This window comes from Kwoniella newhampshirensis, chromosome 7 (genome assembly GCF_039105145.1).
Source record: "Kwoniella newhampshirensis strain CBS 13917 chromosome 7, whole genome shotgun sequence".
Lineage (NCBI taxonomy): Eukaryota > Fungi > Basidiomycota > Tremellomycetes > Tremellales > Cryptococcaceae > Kwoniella > Kwoniella newhampshirensis.
Genome location: NC_089961.1, coordinates 916,109 through 941,732, shown reverse-complemented (window position 1 = coordinate 941,732; position 25,624 = coordinate 916,109). Strand labels below are relative to the sequence as shown.

Genomic DNA, 25,624 nt, shown 5'->3' with positions numbered 1-25,624 from the left:
GATCCATACATATACACTCGGATCATCCATCCCAAAGGAACCTCTCTGGACTGACTACTACGCACAGACCTCTTTCTTTGATTGCCACTTTGGGAAGTTTTCATCCAGTCGGAAGCACTCACAATCCGTTTTACTACTCATCATGATCATCAACAACAAACACCTCTCTTCTTACCATTCTCCTTGATACTCTTGACTTGTACAACACTCGACTTGTCTCCACACCCTTTCGACATGGCACCAGTCACGACTCCTCAAGAAAGACAGAAATGGCTCTTACAGCAGGAAATAGCAAAGCTATCAGGTAAGCTCTCCTTCATCTGTGTCACTCGACTTCTGTGTCGCTGATTCAATCACCTTTCCTTAGGAGCCATATCTCGCCACTCAACGACGAGTCAACCTTCCTTCCACCCTTATAGAGGAAGACCTGCAACTAGAGGATATCTCGCTTCTGTACCACGAGGAAGAGGTCGTGGAAGAGGTAGAGGTGGATCTTATGCTTTAGACTTCAGGACCGCCTCTAGCAAGCCCTCCTCTTCAGCTGAACCTTCCAGGCCTTCAAGCTCAGCTTCAATAGATCATCCGGCTGGGCCAAGCGAGCTCAGCAGGATCGACAAGGAGATTGGGGAGGTCCCGCTCTCGTCAGCTTCCAAGGCTCCTGCTGCAACGACTTCGATTTCAGATACGAACACGACATGGGTGAAAGGGAAGGGGAGGACGGGAAATATGAGCTTGATGACTACCGAGAAGAGGTCAGTATAAGGAAAGCGCGCAATCACACGGATTTTGACTTGCAGCTGTGCAGGGCCAAATTGCGTACACAACGACCCAAACCTCCCCCGCAGATACAAGTCTTGAACTCGACAATAGCCGCCTCGAATGGCTCGAAGCAAGTGGTCATTGATGGCATCATTTTCCAGTTCGAGCAGGACGGCAAGAAGCTCACGAGGATTGGAGGTGAGAGACTTCCTTTCCTTTCGACTCTACGAGAAAGTGGAGCAAACACCGTCATCGTGTAGAAGCGTCACCGAGTGGGCCATCGAGTATGGTAGGAGGATACACTCCAACGCGCAAGAGTTTGAGTTTCGGTGGCGGGAGATACAAGCGAACGTCCAGGGGGAATCTGATATTGAGGCGACAAGGGTGAGTGGATTCTCCATAGATAGATGTTCATTGCTGAATATGAGAAGCACAACGAGAGGCGATCAATTTTGCCGATACTTCACCAAGACGGGTGCGTTGCGCGGACTACAAAGGGAGCGACTGACCTTTGGACCTTGCTGGTTTTCTATTATTCCGTTTTGTTCTTCCTCTTCTCTCCTTCCAATCCGACGCACTGCTAAACTACTATACTGACATGTAGGCCGTTGTAACTTTGGTCTGACCTGTTCTAACAAGCACGATCCCAACCGAGTAGCAATATGCCCGCGATCACTCCGTGGGCAATGCGAGCTTGGTCCTTCCGCTTGTCCACTCTCACATACTCCTTCACCTCATAATACCCCTTCCTGCGTCAGGTTCCAAGCCACCTCATCCTGTTCTAAGCCTAACTGTCCATATCCGCACGTCAAAGTATCCGACGATGCTCCTGTATGTCAAGCTTTTGCTCGGGATGGATGGTGCGACAACGAGGCGGGTACTTGTCCAGAATTACACGTCTGGGAGTGTCAAGAATACAGAGAGAAAGGAACATGCTCAAGGAAGGGGAAGTGTGGGCTCAGACATGTACTCAGAGCGGAGAAAGGGAGAATGGATGTCCAAGAGGAGCAACACGCAAGACCAAAAGAAGGCAAAGAGAAAGAAGGTGGCTTCGAAGAGCAAACGGAATTCATCGAATTTGATCAGGGATCTCCTGGGGTCATCTCTGACGACGGAGAGGCTGAGGAGAGCGAAGCGGAAGACGAATCTGCAGAAGAAGAGGAGGAAGACGACAATGAGGATGATGACATTGACGATGACGACAGTGAAGACGATGGCGATGAGGAGGAAAGCATTGCAGAGGACGGCGATGCGGATCTCGGTAAGCCCATGACATCCTCCCCAATCGTGCATCATGTTCCGTCAGACATCACCATGGACGCCGATGAAGTCGATGAAGAAGCCGTGCTCAGCGTGGTCTTCTAACTTCCCTTCCTCTTGGCTGCTCTGCCACTCTCAATGTATTTTGGTATTGGTACTAGTAGGATAACCACACAAACGATCATGATCATGACGACATGCATAAAATGTAATGACAAATCAGCCCGGTTTCTCTTTTCTATTCTACAAATGAGAGTTGGTGATCAATATCGCTCTCTCTCACCGCCGTACCGTCTCGGTGGCTCATCACGTCTCCCACCACTCGGAGTCCATCCCAGATCACCTCCAGCATCTCTTTCTTGTGAGGGCATCCATCCACCTGGTCCATCCTCCGGTGCACCGACTGCTGCTGCGCTCGGTGTCCAACCCATATCGTCTCCTGCTTCCGCTGCTGCTCCATTCGAGTGTTTTTGTCGTCTCGAGGTTCGTTGAGAGGCGTTGAGAGATGTGACTAGTGATTTTGAAGGGTGACAAAGGTGCATAAAATTGCAGAATCTGAAATTAGCAGATATGTTTGTTAGCTTTCTTCTGCACGTTTGTTTAAAGGGCCGTGGGGATCGACGGTTTCTCACCCTTCACGTTTACATTCACCCAACTCGTTCTGTCTACAACAACTCTCCCTGAAATCTGTGACCGGTGACAGTTCCGCATGTAAAGGTCGCATAGCGTACCATCTGTCATTGAGATTTTGGACGGCCTTGGCAGCTTCTGCTTCCCATTCGTATCGAGCGTAAACGTTTCCGAGCAGATGGTCGCCCACGTTGTCGCAGACGTGCATTTCGAGAAGATGACCGTATTTCGCTAGTTCACTGCAAGAGAAAGGTAATTTGTAAGCGCGGTTCGTCTTTACATGATGATCGAAATGATATGAGGAAGAGCGAAGGGAGAGAGTCAGAAACCTCACTTACATGTAGAAATCCTCGTAGAATCGATCGAAATCAGCTTGAAGCTGATCAGGCGTCATATGTTGTCCCTCGGGTGTATGACCGGGGTTGTTATAGACATTCGGAAGGAGGATAGTCTGCGAGAACTGTGGTTTGATGTGTTTTCTGACAGAAAGAAGGGAACCTTGTGTGTCAGCGCAGGTCCGGGAGCTTGCAAGAAAGCCGAAGCTCAAAAGGAAAGGGGGCGAAAGATGGACAGAAGCGCAGACTCACCTCGAACATCGGTCTCCATGTCGACAGGCTCCTATTTTGAGGTAGAAAGAGCAGTTCACGCGGTCTTGTTCTGTCCCGCTGAGGAAGGGAGATGTAGAATGTCAGCTCTTGTTTCGTCACGACGTCCCGCTTTCGACTGGTCGCTGTTTAGGAATACTTACAAAATGTTAGCCAAATGTGAAGCCATGGTCGCTTCTTCTTCTATCTGTCTTATCGTTGGTCTCTGCTGTATTGATTGAGTTTATTCAGCCTTATGATGACTGTTTTTGAGAGGTGAGTGAGTGAATGAGTGAACGATTGATTGACAGACAAGAATCAAAAGTGGTCGCTGTAAATAAAGATCAGCTGAATGGTGGCGAAGAGAGAGAGAGGGGGAAGAGATCGCCACGTTGCTTTGTAATCATCAATTCACCGAATATTCCCGAAGCTTTTAATTGCCACCATCACTCAGCCAGCGAGTTGGACCTCGTTCTCCACCTTCGTCTCGACGTCATCCCATCTAATCAAGTCTCATGCCAGTTTGACGTGTGACATTCGACAGACGGTGACTAGTATCTGCTTTACATCTCCCACAACACACAACACACACTCACACAAACTCACACGGGAGAAGATGGGCAAATCACAAGCGGAAGAATACCTCGCCAAGGCTGAGAAGAAAGCTTCTTCATCGGTCGGATGGTTCGGAAGCTCGAGTTCGAAATGGGAGGAGGCGGGAGATCTCTTTGCTCAGGTGGGTGCATGGTCTATTTGCGCTCAAGAGCTTGTACAGCACCCCAAGTCAATATGATCACGGTACTTCTGCTCGAGATACGTGCTCAGAACTGATGTATGATTGGAATCAGGCCGCAAATGCATTCAAAGTCGAGAAACGATGGACAGAATCAGGCCAAGCATTCGAGCGGTTCGTCAGCCCTCACTTGTCTATCTGGACTGTAGGACTGATATTCTAACCTCACTCAGGGAAGCAGCGTGCAGACAACATGCCAATGAGGCAAACGATGCCATGAATGCTTTCCACAACGCCGCCAAGAGTTACAAGAAGAGTGATCCCGAAGGTGAATTCATTGCAACTGTCTTCCAGTAGGAACAAAAGCTGATATCACCGAACTTCACAGCCGCTGTGACTGCCCTTCACCAAGCTATCAAGCTTCTGATCCAGGCTGGACATTTCAGACAAGCAGCAGATCGAGAGAAGGAGGTGTGTGGTTATTGGCCGGATCTTGCGATGGACATCACTAACACCTTCTGTACAGATCGCAGGTATATACGCGCAGGACGGCTTGGACCCCGGTAAAGCTCGAGACAGTTTCGTCCGAGCGGGAGACTGGTACAAGCAAGAAGATGCGAATGCGTGAGTATCGCACGAATATATGCAAACGAAATTTGGTTGAGCTGAGTCCTTGTCTAGCACCGCAAACCAATGCTACCAGCAAGCTGCGGAAATCTCTGCTGATCTGGGAGATTTCCAACGATCAATGGAACTGTACCAGACCGTTGCGGATTGGTCACTGACGAGCGCTTTGACCAAATACTCTGTCAAGGAGTATTGGTTACGTGCTGCCTTGTGTTCTATGGCTATGGGAGTGAGTCAACACGTCGGTAGAGAGTGGCGAAGAGCGACGGCTGATTGTTTGCACGATTCCAGGACCTTGTCACAACACAAAGATTGCTCGACACTTTCGCTCAAAAAGACGTCACATTCCCATCTACCCGTGAAGCCAAATTCGCTCACGAACTGATGGACGCGTGCGAGCAAGCGGATGTGGAGAGATATACCGCAGCAGTGTACCAATATGACCAAGTCACAAAGTTGGATAACTGGAAGACTGGAGTTTTGTTGAGAATCAAAAAGGCATTGGAGGAGGACGAGGGTGGACTGACATAGTGTCGGGGCATAGAGAGGTGTCTATCTAGAATGACGGGGGTTTCGTGTTGTACGATGTCGATGCAGTGTTACCAGGCTATGCGTTGAGTTGCGTGGATGATTCAACAAATGTCTCCATTTGCTATGGCTGCGAGAACAACGCTGTCAAACTGGTCTCCGAGCCGCACGTAGTGCTCCGCAAGTGACACATTCGTTCTTTTGGATGTCCGGGGTGCATGCCAATGAAACCACCATGTCTATGACGAAGCGTCGTTCACCTTCTCATCTACCTTCTCCAACGTCTCCCCAGCCACCTTTGCCGTCTTCTCTACTGTGCTGTTAACAGCCTCCTTCGCAATCGCTCCCGTGTCAACATCCGCTTCTCCCTCACCTAGAGCTTTGACCAAGTCCTCCGCTGCTTCTTGGATCTTCTTCTCATCCATGACATCGACCTCACCCTTTCCTTCCTTCTGTCCGAAACCAAACTCTACCCATTCATGGATATAAGCTTTCATCCCTACCCCGGCCAGACCATTCTGTCGGAGATATCTCAACCAGAGATCCACAGCCTCTTTATCCGAGTCGTAAACCTTGATCGCCCTCTTGAACGTCTTACGTTGGAAATTCTCCTGCGCCTTCTTCTTCACGAAGGGCGATTTCAGAACGGTGTATAATGATTTCTCACTGGGCAAGAAGGCGGGTAGAGACGTGGGGATGTTGAGTGATCGAGCCGAGTGGACGGCGAATTGCGTGGTGAGATCGAGGTTGTAGGGATGGTACGATTGGAGATGCAGCGTCGCGACGTGAATGCCGTGAGGTGTTGGAAGGGGTTTCATATTGGGAAAAGAGAGGAATTTGGTGATGGAATGGAGAGAGACAGGTAAGGCGGAGTCAGTGCTGGTGCGAGGAGTGTTACCGATGCTAGTGCTGGCCCTCAGTGGTGAAGCGAATCGAGGAGGTGATGTGCTGTCAAGAACAATGATGTAACAGTTGATTAGTTTCATCTCGTATACATAAAAGAGCAGGCGACAGGAAGGGGCCTCTTGATCAGACCAAGTCCTACTCACGTCAGATATCTCGACGACGATGCAACAGCATTGGCGGCGACACAAGGTCTTGAGGCTGCCTTGAGGGCAGAACGAGCTGATGGAAGGGCCATGTCGATGCTGTGAGTTGGGGTCCTTACCCTCCTATTACTGATGAAGAGATGATGGATCGTGTTGGATAGCAACGAAGACTCAAAACAGGAAAAGTCGTGACAAGGGTCGATTTCGCACATAGAGTCACGTGACGTCCTTTCGGTTCAGTGACGCTGTATGTTGGAACCAGGTCTCTCTCTCTCTCGAGCAGGTAGGTTATCGATCGTAATCTCGTGTTCGCATCGTCGCATTCTTATTATTTTACAACGATACATGTCCACCTTTGTACGACCTATACGTAGCCGTCTGATCCGATTCCCACCTCGCTCAACATACCAATACCGATCGCACGCCGGAATGTCTGAATCAATGTCAACAGCATATACGCCCGATCGAGCTGCCGAACTCAAGGAGAACATCGTCTCGGTTCAAGAGGAGATCGATGCAGTCGCTGGGAGCTCAAAGGTGGGTCCTCATGCCCCTGTGACTCACAACGGTCAGGCCAAGAGAGCGTCCTCAAGATCTACTGCATCGCAGCTGAAACCTGACTACCACTTCACTTCCTTAGCCTCGCCTTGTGCCCATCTCCAAAATCAAGCCGGCTTCGGATATCAAAGCGCTCTACGATGCTGGGTATCGTCATTTCGGCGAGAACTATATCCAAGAGATGGTTGATAAGGCTGCAGTGGTAAGTAAACTCCCATTTATCGCTGTGAAAGAGGGACATCTTGCATGAAGGAGGCGATTCACGCTAATACTTCGTGCATCATATCTACAGCTGCCCGACGATATCAAGTGGCATTTCGTAGGAGCCTTGCAGAGTAATAAATCAAAGCTTGCAGCTTGTGAGTCTCATTCGCTCTCATCACTCATACTCCACTCCAAACCTATGTGCCTCCCGTCACCTCCGTCTTCCTGTGACATCACATCATGTGGAGGAATCTCATCCCACTTCACTAGGCCATATGTAGAATGCTCAAGCTGACTCCTGATTTGACATTCGCAGCTGTCCCAAACCTCTACCTCCTCGAGACGCTCTCATCGCAGAAAGTTGCCGACCTCTTACAGAAGTCCCTCCCATCAGATCGATCGTCGAAACTCAACGTGTTCCTCCAAGTCAATACCTCGGGGGAAGATTCCAAATCTGGTCTCTCTCCACTGTCCCCGTCATCCGCATCATCATCCTCGGATCTCGTCGATCTCGCCATCCACGTTATCGAGCACTGTCCTTCTCTCAACTTGTTAGGTTTGATGACGATAGGCAGTTTCGAAGCCTCTCACGATCCATCAAAACCCAACCCGGATTTCGAGACCCTCAAAAATACGCGGCAGGAACTGGCAAAAGTCTTACAGGAACGTGGGGTGAAGGGTGCCAAGACGGAAGAGGAGCTGGAGTTGAGTATGGGCATGAGCGCGGACTTCGTCCAGGCTGTCAAAGAGGGGAGTAATAGTGTCCGGGTGGGCACGAGGATCTTTGGTGAACGGCCGAAGAAGCAATAGGTCGGAAGATCAAACGGGGCTATAGCATGCAGCACTATCTAATGGCTGCAGCGAGTCTAAGCATGAACCACAGCGGCTTGAGCCTACCTGGAGCATTTAACATCGTGAGCAGAAAGTTAGTCTGCACCTTCATGCAAAATCAATTATTCCCCTGCTACGCGTATTTATATCCCTGCTATTTTTCTATTTTATCCCAGATTGCCCTGCTCACTCTGAAACGCTCTGCTATCCATAATTCCTCTCTGCTATCTGTCGAAGCACCCTGCTAAGTTGCGAATGGCCTTGAATCCCATCTCCCAGCGGTGTAGCATGCTGCAGAGACCTAAAAGAACAGTCCAGCCAGCCGTTCGCTTCAGTATTCAGCTCATTTCGACGTTTTTCACAAGGACACAATCACTCTGACCCTGAACGGACTGACCGGTGATGAGCACAGACGTTTTATCCCTCGAAGCGTTGTTTACTCCCAAATGACTGGACAGTTTACAATAAAAGCGCATCTAACATGACCTTCTTCATCTTTTACATGTCATGATTCAGTGTACCCATCAGTATTTCTCGTGATTCGCCCGTTTAACTTATCTCAAGCTTCTCCGTCCTTCGACTGTCGATCGTCGCCGAATGACTTCCTACCCTATTCCTCTTGGGGTAGCGTCACAAATTATCAATCCCCGCCCCGCGGGCGACCTGCTCATCAGTATTGTCATGAGGAACCTGCAGTTCCCTTGCCAACAGCTGACAAGCGCACTCAATTCTGTAACACGAAGGAGGACGCCTACTCAGACTATGATTCTCTTCCGAAAGCAAGTCAAGCTGATTGTCTATCAAGTCCTATTACTGCTTCGAAGATTCTCGATTCACCTGTATCTGATGAAGACGCCTTCTCTTATGATCCCGATATCTATCACTATCCTCATTCGCCCTCTCCTCATGACACTGATCGTCCCACGCGTAGCCCTTCGACCTACCCTACCGAAAGCGTTCGCACTCCAGAAGCGTCGATTTCGCTTTCTATGAGGGCTTCATCCGTCGCAGAGCCTCATACTGCATCGTATGATGCTGCAGTCAACCGCAGACTTCTCACCCAGTCTGAAACACCACAGCCGTCGTTGCTTCGACCTCGCACTCTGGCTACACCTGGCAATCCACTCCCGGCGCAAACCGAAGCACAGGATTTATCAAGCAGAGACGGACAGTGGAGACTGGCAATGATTACTTCGACGAGATTCACAACATTGCCGAGCTGCCAAATTACATGGACGCTTTGGTGGGTTGTTTCGCTTGCTATATCTCATGGCATCTCGCTCACAGCCTTGTCAGCCCCATGACTACGGTTGGTACAGCGAACCACGGATATCGTCATACCTCACTGTCAACTGGCTGGATCCTCCTGGATTGAAGCCAAAGGACATCCGCGGCCGCCACATGTCCGTCCATGTCGATTCACAGGCCGTTCGCAAAAATCCAAAAGGCTGTATATTCAGAGTCACCTACAAATGTACAGGCTCATGTAAACGCACAAAAGATCCCAACAACACAGATGTCTTCAGTACAGTTTATGAGGAGCTTGAGCACCAGACGAAACAGGCGAAGGAACGTGCTTTATCGAGCCTCACTAAGAAGTTCCTTGCCATAGCGGAAAACGGTACCTCTCCCGGTGTGCAGGCAGGCAAACGTGGGCGACCGAGGAAATCGCTGTGCAATTCGCTGTTGGTTGTAAGTTCACCTTGCAATGAGCGATTACTAACTCTTCTTGTCGAAAGATCTCGATTTCGGCTGAGCAGGCACAGCAAGGGTTATTCACAGCTAGACGACAAACGGAAGACGCTCATCCTCATGGCCCAAAGAGTCTTTTGGCCATTTCACTCTTCATTCGCCAAGTTTTACACGAGCGGGCAGCGACTTTAGGAATGACACAATTACGCTTGAAAAACTGTGAGCTCAACGGGAAACCGCAGCGCTCGCAGCGGCTGATGGTTCATCAGGGTATGAGGGATCATACCAGACCTCACCTTACGGACAATGGATTCGTGACAGACACCCTCATCGTGGGCCCTCTGAACATAATTACAAGACAGCGGTGGAAACTGCACTGCGAAAGAGCCGTTTAGACTGCGATCCCTTGTCGGCCATCCCGATACTGGCTGATTCTAACCCAGATGCAATGATAGCGTGAGCAGATGCCCTTTCTTGCCGCTTCCCGCTTATTTCGATATTTGTAGCTTTGTCATACCTGAAGAAGATGAAGATGAGGAAATGTCGACCGAAAACGACGTATCAAATACGACCGGGATCGAGGATTCTGTACCTCAAACAGCCTCTCAGAGTGCCTCTTTACCTCGGTATCAATGTATCATCGCACCTCCGCACGCTCTCGATACAGCGATACTCTATTCGCTGGACCATGGAGCCTTTATGGACTCTTCCTGGCGAAACAAAGTACAAAGTCGCTGTCCTGCAACTATTGTCAGCACTATAAACGAGTACCATCGCATGGTACCTAGTGAGTCTTCGTCGTATGTGACAACGGGATGCATTGGCTGAAATCAATCAGTCGCTTTCATGGTATCAAGACACGCAGACACGGAAACATATCAGTACATGCTTGAACAAATCGCGATCGCCGTTCAGGACAGAGCGTCATCTTTATTGGAGGAAAATGCGAACACACACTACCAGGACAGACAACGGGATCGTTTGCTTGACAAGTGCGGTCACATAGTCGACTTTGGCTTCCGACCTCGATATATGATGATTGACGGCGATGATGCCGAACGATCAGCGATCCAAATGGTCTTCCCGACGTTCCCATTCGCATGTGTCAATTTCATCTCATACAGGCTTGTCGTGCGAAAGCGTTCTTTCTTTGGAACCAACAAGGAAGGGCAAAATCGGTGCGAACGTTTCTTGGCCGCATTCAGACAGGTACAGCGTTGCCCGACCGAGGCCGATTGGGATCGATATTTCGAGAGATTTCGGCAAGAAGTATTATTCATTGTGCGAAATGATGCACCTACTTGGGCGTCAATCGAACGTTATCTCAATCGAACGTGGTTTAGCCTCCGATGGCGTTCACACTGTATTGACTATGGGATTCCTTCAGATCTCACCCGCGATGGAGGATGTTCTACGAACAATTTCGCAGAAGCCGCCTTCAGAACATTCGACCGAATTTTCCTCAGCGCTCGAGTAAATAAAAGGTATGTATCAATGTCTTTGTGAAGATATTTTTCCATGCTGACGTATTCGACAGACTTGATCGGCTGCTAATCATAATCATTCACACCTATTTTCCTTTTTACAAGTACAATCCCCCTAACCATCCTCGTGCACATAAGAAGCTGCTTAATGTCTTGGCAGATGGATGGAGAATCTGGCAATCAAACGAGATACGCCGCCTGCCAGGAGACAGGACCAACAGCCGTATGGCGTTCGAGTTCAAATTCGAAGGGTCAGATCAAAGCACATGTGGACGGAGAGCCATGAATGGTGACCAACAAGGCAGAGAGGTGTGCTCATGTGACATGTGGACTCAGACTGGCAAACGCTGCCCTCATCTTTGGGCTATGTCGATATTTTTAGACTTTGGGAGCGTCTGCGATTATGAAGGTCGGGCTGTCAACATCGCGGAGACCTGCGAAGCAGAGGCTCATCAGTATGCAGTCCAAAGTCGTCAACGACCATTCACGTTCCCGAATGGTAGCGAAGCCGATGCGAACGACACAACTATGCCAGCAGAAGACGACGACGAACTCCTCCCAACAAGTTTCATGGATCTCGCAAGTTGGGATCAAGATTCAGCTTCACCTGTGTCGCCCTCCAGCCGGCGGTCTGTTTTGGGGAAAAGGAGTGGGTTCTACAATCTCTCTCTCCCTTGTCCCATCTCCACTAATGATCTTCCGCAGCTCATCCCAAAGATTCACCGGGCGAGCGATCGAAGACCGGAGCGGGACGGCCAGCCAAAATGAAACCTCTTCACCAATATCGATCAAAAAGCACACAACATCTCTCCAAAAGAGCCGCAAAACACAATGCGAACCAAAGGTTGTCGACCAGCAGGCCGTCAGGATCTATCAACACTGGGGCTGATTGCTATGCTTTATCATTATTTCATATGCTGTGTCGACTGGACGCATTCGCAAGTTTGGTTCGCTCTCTGACAGTCGATTCCTCAATGGTGCAACTTCTTCTCGATTTTTTAGGGGACATATCAGCGCGGCGAACAGAAAGATATCCACTTCTACAGCAATGTCTCATTGGTGAGCAGCGACTATCAACTTTTACTGGTCCATTCGCTGAGTGAGTTTTAGATAATAAGCTCATAGAACCGCATGATTCGGGTCAGCAGGACCCTGTCGAACTCCTGTACAGATTGTTTCAATTTTTCGACACCAGGAGCTCACAGGTATCTCTTTCAAGTCTTTTCCAATACAAGACAGCTGCGGCCACCGTATGTAGCTTATGCTCAGCTGGCGGGCAGCTTCGAAATACTCGTCAATCGGAAACCGTCTTGACCGTCTATCCCGAGCAACTTCGGTACCAAGCTGTCAGTTTTGATGTGAGCGATCTGATCGCGACTGCTCTTCGTCGCGAAAATCCAATCCAGTCTTTCTGTCGTTCCTGCTGTCGGTCCTCGCACAGTATCACCAATGATCGCTTCACCAGTATGGGTAGTATGTTCGCGATCAATATCGTATGGTCTATTGAAAATTTCGACAATGGTCCTCCTCAGCTCAAGAGATGTGATTTCGCGATAGCATCGACAATCGAACTTGGCGCAAATGGCGACCTTCCAGACAGAACTCAGGCTGAATTGGCGGGGTAGTATGCAAGGTTGGCTGCACAGCGCTTGACGGTCATTACGCTGCTGCAATTCAAGAGGGTGGGAACTGGTGGATGATAGACAACGATCAAGTGACCCCAGTGCGAAATCTGCAAGCATTCTTCGAGAAAGGACGACTTCCAGTACTCTTAGTGTACACTGTGACTACTGGAGACGATCGTTCACCACCGTCTATGCTACAACCTACACAATCACGCGCGCTTGGTAGGTTATTCGCGATTCTCTATCGAAAGCAGCTAGTTGAAGCTGAGCCTTTCCCAAATTCTGGCAGCCGTCGAAGTATCACAAACAGCCCAGACAAAGCTTTCAGAAGAGGAAAGGTACTTCATGGTGATGGAGAGATACAGAAACGTCCGTTGGTCTGATCCGACCGTTGTCGAGCCCTTGGTTTCGGCGTTATCAACCGAAACTCGATTATATTCCGATCACTTGGAGAATTTTTGTGCGATCCTCAAGCGCGATCCGCCTCTCCCTGGCATCAACAAGAAAAATGTTGATTGCGGAAGTGGAGTTAAAATTCGTCGCGAGACTCTCTACGATCGATTCGCTCACCCAACAGCCTGGTGGACTTCGACCATTTGCGAGATTATCGGTACGATCGCGAAAAACATGATCGAAACCCGCGACGCAGACCGTATCGAGAGGGTCTTTCCAACGAGTGCTTTGTGCGCGCCATACCTCTTCTCTCGACTCTAGCGCCGACGACAGGCCTTGAGGTTATCGAATCGTTCTGTGGTACTGATGGTACCTGGCGCACAAAACGTCAGTGTGGCGTTGTCTACCCGGATGGATCGCACCATTTCTTTACCATGGCTGTGTTCGGACCCGACAAGCTTGTCGTAACCTACGATGGCGCTGGTGGACTGTATGGTTCTGGATTTATAGAGGTAGGTACCTAACTTACTTGGCTTTTAGCTCACATATACTGAATGCCGATACAGAAATTCAGAGAACGTTTGCGATCCAGATTGAAATGGGAGCTAGAGGCAGGAATTGCGAGCGAAGCAGATTGCTGTGGCTGGCTGGTCAGCCCAAATAATCCGGTAGGTGTTTGTTGCCAGGTGTGTGTGGAGGATCGCAGAACTGAATGCGCATTTTGCAGGGGATGAGAGACAGAATTGGCTGGATCGCTCAGGAAGATACCTTCAGCTGTGGGAGCCTAGCAAGCGCAGCGATGGTACTACTGTGCCAAGGGATCAAGCCTTCAGCTGAAGCGTTATTGCAAGTGTCAGGAAGAGCAGAAAGCAGGAAGATCACTCCAAGTGACAGACAATGTCTGGATTTGAGGCATTCGATGTTAGGCCTCTTCCTGTCTTGGGCCGGAGCGAATGTGAGAAGTGACTCGAGGGATCACTGGACAAAGCATGACGCAGTGGAATGTCTGATCAGACAGATAATGCCATATAGAGAACGACTTGATTATGCTTGACAAATGATGCATTCAGTCGGGGTTAATCACAAATAGGTACCATGAAGTGAAATCGTCCTCACAAAACCAGGCTCTTAGCGGTGTGAGGCCTACCCGCGAATGGAGATACTCGACCTGTAAATGTCTGCGAATGTATGTATTGGAACAACTGTTCATCTCATGAGTGTCTTTGATCACATGAGCCTCTGTACAGGCAATGTTCGCGGAGTCTATAGTGATGTATGATCGTCCGAAACCCAAAATGAGCAATTTTGATAGCAGATCGAGTGCAGTCACCGACGAAATTCTAGCATAGCGCACAGCAATAAGAAATGAAAGAATAATGTGCCCAGAGACGACCAGAAGAGTATAGCAATGAACGAGTATGGACATTTAGTCATTCGCTACAGATGGAGCCTCGTCAGATCCCTAACGTCCCGGACCAGTGTCTACCTCACTCCTCATCCCCGTATCAACCTCTGACCCAGTACGAGTCTCCCCGTCCCCAGTCTCCGCCAGCTGTCTAGGCGCTTCAGTTGGTGCACAAAGTCCGCTCTGTGTGTGATGGTTAGTTGAGAACACAGCCGCACAATGAGGTTGCGCTCGCGGACTTACCGTGCTTTCGTTGACCAGGCGCAAACGTTGCACCTCCTGCTCCAACTCCTCCACTCTCTTGAGCACAGCATCCCTCTCCTTCAACGCCAAGTCTTTCTCATTCACCGCCGTGCGAATGACTGCGACTGCTTGCTCAGTCTCGAGCGCGCTAGCCCTCTCCTCGCAACAGCCGCATCCCTGCTACGAACTGCAGCCCCATGCCTTCTCTCCGCCAATTCTCTTGCCTTTTCGGCGTCTGCCAATCTCTCCTCATATTCCTCTTTGAGATCCCCGACCTCCTCTTCTACCAAGTTCAGTGAGTGTTGTAATTGATCCGAAAGCTCCTGATTCTTCGCGTACCGAGTCTCCAAGAGCTTAAACTCATTTTTGGCTTTAGTGAGTTCGTCAGCGAGGCGACGAGACTCAGACATGGCACGTTCTTTTCAGAAATCGCCTGAGAGATTACCTGAACAGCTTGAGAGTGCTCGGTTTCCATAGAGCTTCGAGCGTTTTGGAAGGCTCGAAGGGTATTCTGAAGAGAGTCTTCAGCTGTTTTGAGATTGTCTTCAATGGTAGAAGACCAAGAAGAAATTGAGGCCGGTGTCACTGTGGGTTCTGATGCGTTCGTTGTGGCAAGATTGCTGGTGTTAGCTTTCTTGACAAGTCTGGTATCGGTGGAGTGAAGAATGTTCCGGTACTGGTTGCTTTGTGATGCTTTCGGTTTCGATTGCACCGCTGAGGAGTTGATAGGTGGTAGGGGTGGAGGCATATGTGAGTGAGCAGCCTCGTGAGCTGCTAAGAACGCAGTAGGAGAGAGTGTAGTGGCAGGGGGAGGGGGGGATCAACGAGGTTCCAAGCCATCATGTGGGGTAGCTGGAGTGGGGTCAACGAGAGAACCGATCGAGTTGTCCGGGAAATTGGTTGCAGAGTCGTCATGCGGCGGCGTGTCATATAAATCTGGCTCGAGTTCTTCAGTCTGAAGCTCCTCGACAGTTTTATTGCCGAACTGGGATAGTCTTCGGACGGCTGAGGTCGGCGTCGGTGTGGAAGGAGATTTGGTACGTGGGCGTTTCGATCCCGAAATTCGATTGGTATTCTCGCTACCACTGAATTCAGGCTGCGGAACCTCTTGGGAAGGTTTTCGGACTCTCTTCTTCGTCTTCGGAGGGGTGGAAATGATCGTGATCGGAGAGAGTTGATGCTGAGATCGCAGCTTCATGCCTGGAGAAGAAGGGTTAGGAGTGTGGGGATTGTTTCCTTCTTCCTCAGAGTACAAGCTCTCTGCGATCTCGACAATTCGATTGAGGATCGTGCATCCGCCTTTGGTATCTGCGACACAAGACAGGCAGGACGAAAGACGACCTGACTCGGACACATAAGAAAGGAGCGTAAGATGCCCTCGTTTCGCAGCCTTCTCGCAGTCCACTCCAGGATGACTACACAAGGTGCATCAGCGACGTACTAATCTGACGAAGACCGAGCGATTGGACGACTAACCTGTAAATGAAGGCTGGGAGATGGCCCATATGGCACTTAGTCAAGCTCTTCGTCCTCTTGTTCGATCCGCCTGTTTTGATCTTGGTATTCGAACCTTTAGAAGAACCTGCTTCCTCAGGAATTGTCGCAACAAAGCCTTTACAGAAAGATCGAGATTTGGTAGCATATTTTTCGTAGAAGGTCGGATCTGGCTCCACTCGAACAAAACCAAACTGCACAGTATTCATGGGAAGACTGAGCAATTGAGCACATTCCGGAGGCTGCAAGTATCCAGACAAACAGTCTCTGATCTCAACAGCGCTGTCGGAATCACCCCAAACAGGATCAGAGGGCCTATCCCAAAGGCTGAAAGGGAGAATGGCGAAAGGCATCTCGATGAAATTTGACTGATTCAGGCTGAACGATGCGAATTGAGCTGTTTATGGATTGAATCGTCTCGAGATGGTATTAGTGGGAAAGAGACAGACAAAAGAGTTATTCACTGATCATTCAACCTTTGTTTATGTGTCAGGAAAAAGTCGTTTCGCCTGATGTTTGCATCGTTGATTGACTTTCTAGTCTGGATGTCAACAAGAGTGTTCTTTTCACATCAGGAACGGCGAAATGAAGACAACACCAGTCGGATCTTGCATTTGATGTAGTTTTCAGTGAACTGAGATGAAGAGCAGTCAGAAGAAGGTAGAACCTTTGGAAGACAGGGTGATGGACAGGCGTTTCGACTCGACAGGCTATATCAGCAATATGAGCAAGTCTGAGGTCCGGAGCTGATGGCGAATGAGGCGAAGCAAGTCCTGACAGGAGCGAATGACGTACTGGTGACATGCAGCATGCCGAAAGTGCGTCCAGGAGCGCCTCAGTAGCGTTTCTGCACGTTCTCGATGATAGCGGGGTTGGTTCGACGGTAGTCGAGACATAAAGCAGATAGCAGGGTCATATCTGATTAGCAGGGTGAATTAGCACAAAATGGAAAAATAGCAGAGAAATAAATAACCGTAGCGGAGAAATATATGTACATGCCACCTTCATGCGTTCGTTCATTACGTAAAGACCCATGGCTTGTCGCGTGACGCGCACGTGCAACGCCCAGCATTCCAGACAACTTCTGATGCACTTTCAACCGTTTGGGGACAAGGGGGATGGTTGTGCTATCTCTTCGTCCTTTCCTGTACCCTTCAATAAGAGCATTGATCCCGTCAACCCCCAAGCATCGTCTAACGGTGTGCCACTTGCTCTCGTCTGAGCCAAATACGGACCAGAATCATCAGCTTCATCACTGGGACCGTCCGTCGACGCACCTCCCTACGTCGTTCGGCTCACACAATGGTCGTTACGCCCAGTACTGTAGCTGCCGACTCTGTCAGCCAGCTCACCCTGTCACCACTCTCGCTCCCTTCTCACCCCGGTAGTGCAAATGCCTCTCACAGCAACAGCACCGATTCCTACTTCCCCAAGACTGGTGCTGGACCTAGTCAACCACCCAGACTGAGGAAGACTTCCACAGGGAGCAGCTTCTCCAAGCTATCCGAGTTCAGCTTGGAAGGACCGCTGCTCGATGAGAAGGACAGGTACGCACCTGCTTCTGACCCCAGTGATCATAACGGCGTCAAGGACGTCAGACATGTCGCTCTAAGCGTTGATGCAAGGTAGGTCAAGTATCACGAACCCCCTGGCGACAAGGGCTGATACTGTATGCAGTGAATGGCGACATCCTGTATTCAAGCAGAAAGTCCTTGCTATCCTGCGACGACTGGTGAGTAACGGATGTGAAACCTCGGCTGACATTCAGCGAGTCCCTTACTGGTCTTCTCCGCTTCTCACGCCGTCTTCCATCCATCTACAAAAAGTCTCGGGAGCTCTCACCAACGCCGTCTTCTTCGTCTCATACAATCCTGCACCCAATCCGACATCTCCGTCAGAATCACCTCTGCTTACTCCCACTATGCCGGCGTCTGATCCGTCTCACCCACCTCCCCTCACCCCCGAACAGTATCCGCCTACACTTCTCTTCCGAGTATATGGACCGAGTTCGGACGCTTTGATCTCTCGTACGGAAGAACTTCGAATCTTACATGTTCTGAGCACCACTTATGGCATCGGTCCAAGAGTCTACGGCACATTCACCAACGGTCGAGTCGAGCAATTCTTCCCTTCTCGAGCTTTGACAGCAGAAGAACTTCGTGACCCTATCATAGCAAGAGGAATCGCGAGGCGTATGCGCGAACTTCATTCTGTGGACTTGCGTCTTCTGGGATATGAACAAGGAAAGGACACCGAGCCGATGGTGTGGAAGTGTCTCGATGGGTGGACAGATGCTGCGGATGAGGTGTTGACGAGCTTGGGAAGTGTCGGAGGACGATGGGAAACTTGGGTCGAGAAGTTTGGTCTGCACAGAATCAAGCAGGAAGTGCAAAAGTATCGTAAATGGGTCGAAGGGGAGTCTGGCAAGGGCAAGGGAGTGGTGTTCGCACGTAAGTGAACGTCATAGGTCCGTTCGGCGCACTGCATCACTGACATCTTGCAGACAATGATACGCAGTACGGTAATCTTCTCCTTCTGGACATTGAGCTTCCTCCTCACACTCCGCCGCATCACCGTGTGAGTGAAGAGCTGCTTTACTCGCGGCGTCACTAACGGATCACAGTACATCGTGATCGATTTCGAGTATGCCGCCCCTAATCCCCGAGGATACGATATCGCAAACCACTTCCACGAATGGAGAGCGAATTACCATCATCCCACTCACTCGCACTCCCTTCAGCCGCATTTCCCTTATCCTTCTCTGTCACGACGTCAAGACTTTTATCGCGCATACCTTTCCATGAACATGGATGCGGACGGCGATGAGGTTGTTGGGAGGAGAAAGGACGTCCAGGATGACAAAGTGGACATCCTCGAACGCGAAGTGAGGATATGGAGTCCCGCATGCAGCGTGTTCTGGTCCTTGTGGGGGATCGTTCAAGCTGAAGAACAAGTTTCTGCTCTAGTGGAGGAGAAGGAGGGTTACAAACCTGATTTCGATTATCTGGTGAGTGCCATGTGCCTGTTTTTGTGCATGCGTGTGCATGGCAGGACCAGTGTTCCAACGTGAACAGAGCTGATCGTATGAATCTGGTACCATCAGTCGTATGCTATTGAGCGACTGGAAATGTTCCGTCGTGAGGCCAGGGAGTTAGGCGTCGCTCTATAAATGACAGCATGATTGTGACATGATACTTGATCATGTGGCTGCAATGAATCTATAACCAACACAAGATAGCAGCACCCAGGTCAATCCTCTCTCTCTTCCCCGCCCTCCCCCCTCCCTCTCCTGCCTCAAACCCACTCTCTTCCCTTCCCCGTGCCTAGAAAGTTAGTTGTTTGGTTGATCCGATGTAGAAACACCCCCCCCCCCCCCCGGTATCATCACGAGTAGTATGAAGTATATAAGTATGCTTGTACCCGGAGTCTCCTTGGGTGATTTTCTGGTTTTCACGTAATTGGGAATGGAGGAGTACAGAACAGATCTATTCCCCCACATCCATCTGCAAATCATATCTATTTCCTCACTCTCTCATTCACTCCATCATAGCATTGATAGTCCAGATCAACCAACACATCATGGATTCGTCGTCTTCAAAGGGGGACAAGGTCAAGCGAGGCTACAGAGCATGGTGGGTGATCAGACGCGACGCAGACAATTGGTTACTCACCCCGTTCATCTTTGCTTCGGGACATAGCCTGCATTGCCGCAGTAGAAAAGCAAAATGCGATTTGGTGAGTCATCTTGTGCCTACACCACAAGGTGTCCGTCTCTCCCATCACTCATACATGTGCATCTTTCTTCGTCCGACGTAGGGAGACATCGATGCCCCTTCCTCCCCACCTTGCTCACGATGTAAACGTGAATCGCGAGAATGCGTCTTTGCACCTTCCCGCCGGGGTGGTAATAACCGGAAACGACCCATGAAAACCTCGGATGACGAGTTGACAGATTCCGATGTCAAACCAGAGAGTCTATCACGCTCGACAGCCGCAGAGCTTACCTCCAGTCATCCCGCTCAGACGTTTCCCTACCCCAACCCACCAAGAGCGCATCGACGGATGTCTTCTTCATCAATCATACATCCGCTTCGACAGTCTCCCCCAGCTTCCTCGTCTTCTTACTATCGCCCATATCCTACGACTGGCTCCAGCAATTCACACTTCTCCCCAGTGACGAGCTCGTCTACCCATGGTACGCCGCAGACTCGCACGGGACAGCCAAATCATCCTGCCTTACCACCTGTATCCCGCAATAAGCCAAGCACAACACCTTCGCCCAAACGTCGTCGATTACATCTAAACCCACCTCTTCATGCGACGGACCCCAGCAGTATCGTGGTGGCAGATATGAGGAATGAGAGCGACGCATTACAGATCCTGGCTTTGGCAAGCGGACAAGCGGCCATCCAAGATGACATATTGGAAGGAGAGCAAGATCGAAGCGGAGCCGGAGGAGACGATGGTGCGAAATTGTTGAGCGGGACAATGGGTCTCAATCTCGGGATAGACGCTTTTGCGGACAACTCGAGCGAGAAGGGCCCTTCACCTTTGCAAAAATCAACAGAGCCCGCAGATCTTGGTCAGTTCCCTTTGGTCAAGCTCGGCATCCTTTCCGAAGATCAGGTCGTCAGATTGACAGAGCATTTCTTCCGATGTCATCATCATCTCTTTGTGAGTTTAACCTGGCAGACTACTCTCGCTCATCTTTGTAGCCGATGGTTCCTGCCCCTCTCATTCCCCGGACGAAAGAGCAGGTCGCGGCATTCGCTCAAAACGAACGGTATTTGCTTGCCGCATACGTTATCATTGCAAGCCGGCCAGACTCTGCACCAGGAATGAGAGAAATACATGATCGCTCGTGGGCCGTGATGAGAGTGAGTTCGAGCCTGACTTGGACACGACTAATGTTTTAGGGCTGGATCGTAGATGTGCAATGTTTGGGGGCACCGCCTACCGTCGGCTTAGTCGAGACGCTCCTGTTGCTGGCAGAGAACCTTCCTAGAACCCCTACGGCGGACACTCCAGCAGAGCTCCATGCTTTGGGTTGCAGGGTTGAGCCCCATGGAGATGAGAATCGCCAAGCGTGGCAATTGATAGGGTTGGCGGTCAGGAGCGCCTATGAGATGGGGTTGGACAAATTATCACTCAAGCTGATACCGGAACACGAAAGAACGATGGAAATGGAGAGGGCAAGGCTAGCCTGGACCTGTGAGTCTCATTTGTGCGAGATATGAGCTGACCGGTTCAGACTGCTATCTCTTCGACAGACAGTGCGTGGAGTGGTACTTATCCGCAGCTGGCCACATCGCTGACTCCTCCTAGTGTCTCGATACGCCTCGGAAAAGGGTTCTGGGCCCGAGGCGCATCCGTCTGCTTCCAGGGTTTCTCTTCATCATATCAGACTGGGCCAGTTGCGGCATTGACCAATTTCCCCTTCCTTCGCGAGATCAAGTCAGGAAACCCCGGTGGCGAACACCCTCAAGAGGATTTGGCGAGTTTGGTACAGGCTTATCTGGAACTAACACAGATGATGTCAAATGCCCATGACGTTTTGTATCCAAACCCAGCGAGAACGAGATCACTTGTCGTGTGAATAGCCCTCTGTCGCATCGTTATAATAGGCTGACATGACCGTCTCAAGGCATGGCGAATATTTCAAGTACATCGACGAGATGGCGAGGTCGCTTGATGGCTTCAAGGTGCTCTGGCGGACGAAAAAGTACGTTTAGTCTGCGCAAAATTCGCTGACTTCTAGATGGACACTTTTCCCGCTTACCGATGTCATGTGGACCATGTTCTACTACGTCCAACTGTATATCTGCGCTTTCAGTTTCGTAAGTTCACATGACATGACTATGGCTAATTAAGCTGCCAGCAAGCACACGTAGAACGAGCAACCATCCGCGCAGAGGAGGAGTACAGAGCTGTATTACAACAGCACAAAGAGCGTGGTGATCCAGGTCGACCTGCTCGACCGTCAATCAGTCTGTTCCCGCGAGGCGCTGCTCAAAGCCCAGATGCGAGGTACATCTTTCACATGTGCGACGCAGCCAGAGAACTGTTGCATCTCTGTGTGGACAACCTATACCCAGGAGGGGCATTACCATACCTCCCTTCGAGGTTCTTGTTGTGGTTCACGTACGGTGCTATCGTGCTCCTCAAAGCGCTTTACTCCGGTGCAATGTTACGCGCTGATCACAAGAAGTGAGTCACCTAGGTGGAAACAAGGCTGATGATCAGAACTCTCGAGCTCATCGATAGGCTCTGTTCCTGTTTTGAGGAGTGTTCGACGGATGATGATCACCCTGCAGTGAGATATGGGCGGCAGCTCGAAGCTTTGAGGAAGAAACTCTCGGGACTGTCTGAGGCGGTGTGTTGCATTACTAAACTTTTGAACAAGTGATATATGCTAATGATCCACCAGGCCAACGGACGAAGTCCACCAGGCGGTCGCTCAGCGCGTTTACCATCAAAGGTTGACTCTGAAACAGCCGAATCACGAGCTCCCACCAACGGCGTGTCCACTCCTTTGGCCACTGCCAACGGCTTCCCCGAAGGTCAAACGCCTGCTTGGTTCCAGCCTGGCGTTGGGGAGGCGTCGAACATGTACTCGCCCCAGTGGCAGTTGCCGGTCACCGCAGCATACACCCAAACAGTTGTGTTCCCCTACCCAAACACTCCAAGTGCAGGAGCAACAACAGCGAACTCGAATCCCACGCCGTATTCCTCCACGTTCTTTTTTCCACCAGCTCATCAGCAGCCTCTGGGTGAGGTCGGAGTACTGCCTTTTCAAGACTCACGTGGTGGCGAAGTGTCATTTCAAGGTGATCCGGGTATCAATCTGGGTTTCGCCACATTGGACGATTGGTTCGGTGCTGGTGGGATCGGTAGTAACGACGGGGGATCGAATGCCGCGCTGGGTCACAATGGTGGAGTGGGTTCGATGGGCGGCTTGGACTTGCAAGATTTCTGGATGAAAGTGGGACCAGGAGAGGTAAGCGGCCGTCGACGTTCAAGAGAAGATTCGCCGCTGACAAGTCTCAAATTGTTTAGGCTCAAGGAGGTTTCCCGTTCCGTTGACCAGATTTACGAAACTCATGATAGATGCTTCTTGTGTAAATCTTAGAATTTGTTCAGTTCGATACATTCAAGATAGCAATTGTCAAAATAGAGCCCCTTTCATGCCGTTGATTGCAGTTCTGTTTTCCGGTCAAAGTGAGAATTTCAAAGGTCACTAAAAGGTTAGCTTTCTTCCTGTATCCAAAGAAGTATCGTAAAAGATTCGATATGATTAGGAGATCATTTCCAAGCATTGCGAGTTCGTGTTGGCCATTGTCCCCTTGGCTTGGTCACTGGGAACTACAATCAAAGGAGCAGAATGAATCTTTCCTTTTGTCTTATCCTTTTGTCCTATCCTTTTATCCTGGCCCCTCATCTCGTACGCGGACTGATGGACGTAGTGCCGCACGAAGAAAGCCAGTCGGCCAAGTCACCATCGATCTTTGACAACCGACGCCTTGATCTGTGAATTACATGTGCGAACATTTTGATCAACACACTGACGCACACTCAAACACACGATGTCTGGAGCAGCAAGTTCCAATCGAAGATCGACCTCTGATTCGAAAAGAGCGTCCGATCGCGAATCATCCAAACACAGATCATCGAGCAAAAGTCCTGGGTCAGGCGAACACCCTTCTTCATCCTCCTCTCCGTCAAGTAAACTGCCATCGGCCAGCGATGCCAGAAGGAGAGCGGCAGATACCGCCAAGACGGTGGGAGATGGCGCCGGGAAAGCCTATGATACTGTAGCAGACTGTTTTGGTGGGGTGAGTGACCGAGCGAACAAACGACAGGAAATATGTATAATACTGACGGCCCTCGTAAGGAGAAAGAGCTTGACAAGACGGTGGGTATCGAACGAGTATTGCACCTGATCACAAAGCTGATCAAACACCCAGATTCGTCAATTTAATCCCACATTCTACGACTTTGCCGAGAAATCATTCATGAAGAACACGACTATCACCAACAAACCTGGAAAGTTTCTACTTTTTCTCATCGCCCTAGGCATTATCCAATCGTAGGTCTCCTCAACCTCAACGCAAAGATAAAAGCTGAAGTCATACCATGTCATACCCAGATTCATACCGCTCTTCCAATGGCCACTGGATTTTGTCGCTCGTTATCTCGGTTTCATCTTCATGTATCGCAGCGGTCTCGACGAGCTCAAAGAAGGCTTCGAGAGCAGTCGTCGAGCCCCCAAAGTGAAATCCCTCCTGACCGTGTTCATGCTGTCTTCCGCGATCCAACTCATCCCGAACTTCCTCTTCAATACATATTATCATTTTGGCGCTCTGTGGAGCTTTTTCCTTCCTGTGATACTGTTCATCACTCCTTGGAAAGATGCGCCGGAACAGACCCTGGCCACATTGATTTGCGATACTTTCTTCTCGTCAGGAGCAGCGGTCCTAGGGAGTCTCATTCCTGCTTCGATGCAAGGAGAAAATGGACAGAATCTGGTGAGTCGTGGGGAAGTGCAGATCTATCGTACTCATTGTTGTTACAGGCAATTCTCGTCGGAGCGGTTGTCGGCCTCCTCTTGTGAGTTTGACCATGAAGAGACGTGTCCTCGCTGACGGTCACACAGCTGGGTCGGATACCTGGGTGGTACAGCAGCATACGTGGCAGTATGGTTCTTCCTCGCTTTCTCCACCATCGACAATCTAGGTCGTACATTCATCTCGAAAGAAGAAAGCTCGACAGGATTCTACGCCCAGATGACCATCTGGCACAATCTCCTGGCCATATGGCTCTGGCGTTTCCTCATCTCTGCGATAGAAGGGATCTCCGTCCCGGGTCTGATCTCCGTCATTGGTCTCATCTTACATTACATCCCGTCGTATTTCCTTTGGATGACGGGGTTCATGTTCGCCATGCTCATGACTAAGAAGACGGAAAAGAGACACGTAAGTTACGTGTCCATTCGCTTGGAAGCCTGCTGATCACCGATGGGATGAACGAATTGGTCGACTCTACACAGCGGGCAGATACGTGGTATGCTAGATGGTTGACAGGCGTGATACCATCTCCAACATCATCGAGCAGCTCTTCGTCTACAAAATCATCTTCGCACTCTGGCTCGAATCGGGGCTCCAGTTCCAATCGGGAGTCTAGCTCGAGACAAAGCTCTCAGCAACGACCTCGTCGATCTCGAGCGCAGGAGTAGTCCTTGCATGATACAACAATGCATGAGTAGCGATGTAGTCAAGAGAATACTGGATGGTGAGGGGGTTGAGTCGCGTCGTCGCGTCGCGTTGCGTTGCGTTGCCACTGTCGGTAGTGAACCTGAACTTGTACCGCATACTCACTTGATGGATGAAGGGCAGTAGAAACGGTATGATGCAGATCATGATACTTGTCGTTGCAATCAGTCTCGGAGGTGAAAGCGAACGTACGAAGCATGTTTGGGAGTATAACTCGATCGTGGACAAGCCGAGTGAGCCATCGTCCCCGTTTACC

At 50.2% G+C, this 25,624-nt stretch overlaps 11 protein-coding genes across 11 annotated transcripts; 7 read left to right on the top strand and 4 right to left on the bottom strand.

Annotated features, from left to right (window-relative positions):
* Nucleotides 1–234: 234 nt before the first annotated feature.
* Nucleotides 235–2,124, top strand: IAR55_004057 (uncharacterized protein; the record flags this gene model as incomplete). The annotated part of the gene is made up of 6 exons (XM_066947160.1): nt 235–304; nt 368–752; nt 806–957; nt 1,020–1,143; nt 1,188–1,234; nt 1,364–2,124. 6 exons carry the CDS (start codon nt 235–237, stop codon nt 2,122–2,124), a joined length of 1,539 nt encoding a protein of 512 aa, XP_066802539.1.
* A 158-nt stretch (nt 2,125–2,282) lies between these two features.
* Nucleotides 2,283–3,423, bottom strand: IAR55_004056 (uncharacterized protein; the record flags this gene model as incomplete). Its single annotated transcript, XM_066947159.1, has 5 exons — nt 2,283–2,574; nt 2,652–2,888; nt 2,988–3,128; nt 3,237–3,314; nt 3,398–3,423. The coding sequence occupies 5 exons, from the start codon at nt 3,421–3,423 to the stop codon at nt 2,283–2,285; spliced, it is 774 nt and encodes a 257-aa protein (XP_066802538.1).
* A 426-nt stretch (nt 3,424–3,849) lies between these two features.
* Nucleotides 3,850–5,124, top strand: IAR55_004055 (uncharacterized protein; the record flags this gene model as incomplete). The annotated part of the gene is made up of 7 exons (XM_066947158.1): nt 3,850–3,969; nt 4,082–4,140; nt 4,200–4,294; nt 4,355–4,437; nt 4,493–4,590; nt 4,648–4,822; nt 4,885–5,124. 7 exons carry the CDS (start codon nt 3,850–3,852, stop codon nt 5,122–5,124), a joined length of 870 nt encoding a protein of 289 aa, XP_066802537.1.
* Nucleotides 5,125–5,360: 236 nt separating this feature from the next.
* On the bottom strand, nt 5,361–6,262 carry IAR55_004054 (mitochondrial 37S ribosomal protein uS10m; the record flags this gene model as incomplete). Its single annotated transcript, XM_066947157.1, has 2 exons — nt 5,361–6,069; nt 6,171–6,262. 2 exons carry the CDS (start codon nt 6,260–6,262, stop codon nt 5,361–5,363), a joined length of 801 nt encoding a protein of 266 aa, XP_066802536.1.
* Nucleotides 6,263–6,599: 337 nt separating this feature from the next.
* IAR55_004053 (YggS family pyridoxal phosphate enzyme) lies at nt 6,600–7,742 on the top strand (the record flags this gene model as incomplete). Its single annotated transcript, XM_066947156.1, has 4 exons — nt 6,600–6,707; nt 6,811–6,930; nt 7,021–7,087; nt 7,249–7,742. The coding sequence occupies 4 exons, from the start codon at nt 6,600–6,602 to the stop codon at nt 7,740–7,742; spliced, it is 789 nt and encodes a 262-aa protein (XP_066802535.1).
* A 618-nt stretch (nt 7,743–8,360) lies between these two features.
* On the top strand, nt 8,361–14,011 carry IAR55_004052 (uncharacterized protein; the record flags this gene model as incomplete). Its single annotated transcript, XM_066947155.1, has 15 exons — nt 8,361–8,736; nt 8,843–9,006; nt 9,051–9,455; nt 9,503–9,674; nt 9,725–9,911; nt 9,962–10,242; nt 10,294–10,939; nt 10,993–11,588; nt 11,645–11,998; nt 12,050–12,481; nt 12,565–12,786; nt 12,854–13,216; nt 13,279–13,469; nt 13,524–13,625; nt 13,685–14,011. The coding sequence occupies 15 exons, from the start codon at nt 8,361–8,363 to the stop codon at nt 14,009–14,011; spliced, it is 4,818 nt and encodes a 1,605-aa protein (XP_066802534.1).
* Nucleotides 14,012–14,419: 408 nt separating this feature from the next.
* IAR55_004051 (uncharacterized protein) lies at nt 14,420–15,353 on the bottom strand (the record flags this gene model as incomplete). The annotated part of the gene is made up of 4 exons (XM_066947154.1): nt 14,420–14,545; nt 14,606–14,724; nt 14,790–14,888; nt 14,945–15,353. 4 exons carry the CDS (start codon nt 15,351–15,353, stop codon nt 14,420–14,422), a joined length of 753 nt encoding a protein of 250 aa, XP_066802533.1.
* Nucleotides 15,354–15,425: 72 nt separating this feature from the next.
* Nucleotides 15,426–16,452, bottom strand: IAR55_004050 (uncharacterized protein; the record flags this gene model as incomplete). The annotated part of the gene is made up of 2 exons (XM_066947153.1): nt 15,426–16,020; nt 16,082–16,452. The coding sequence occupies 2 exons, from the start codon at nt 16,450–16,452 to the stop codon at nt 15,426–15,428; spliced, it is 966 nt and encodes a 321-aa protein (XP_066802532.1).
* A 949-nt stretch (nt 16,453–17,401) lies between these two features.
* IAR55_004049 (uncharacterized protein) lies at nt 17,402–19,268 on the top strand (the record flags this gene model as incomplete). The annotated part of the gene is made up of 5 exons (XM_066947152.1): nt 17,402–17,724; nt 17,777–18,549; nt 18,603–18,676; nt 18,723–19,106; nt 19,203–19,268. 5 exons carry the CDS (start codon nt 17,402–17,404, stop codon nt 19,266–19,268), a joined length of 1,620 nt encoding a protein of 539 aa, XP_066802531.1.
* A 410-nt stretch (nt 19,269–19,678) lies between these two features.
* Nucleotides 19,679–23,182, top strand: IAR55_004048 (uncharacterized protein; the record flags this gene model as incomplete). The annotated part of the gene is made up of 11 exons (XM_066947151.1): nt 19,679–19,731; nt 19,798–19,834; nt 19,916–20,773; nt 21,016–21,145; nt 21,351–21,372; nt 21,425–21,691; nt 21,744–21,821; nt 21,971–22,306; nt 22,364–22,472; nt 22,527–23,096; nt 23,156–23,182. 11 exons carry the CDS (start codon nt 19,679–19,681, stop codon nt 23,180–23,182), a joined length of 2,487 nt encoding a protein of 828 aa, XP_066802530.1.
* Nucleotides 23,183–23,682: 500 nt separating this feature from the next.
* IAR55_004047 (uncharacterized protein) lies at nt 23,683–25,331 on the top strand (the record flags this gene model as incomplete). The annotated part of the gene is made up of 7 exons (XM_066947150.1): nt 23,683–23,931; nt 23,991–24,011; nt 24,064–24,185; nt 24,246–24,624; nt 24,672–24,706; nt 24,753–25,071; nt 25,146–25,331. 7 exons carry the CDS (start codon nt 23,683–23,685, stop codon nt 25,329–25,331), a joined length of 1,311 nt encoding a protein of 436 aa, XP_066802529.1.
* Nucleotides 25,332–25,624: the final 293 nt, after the last annotated feature.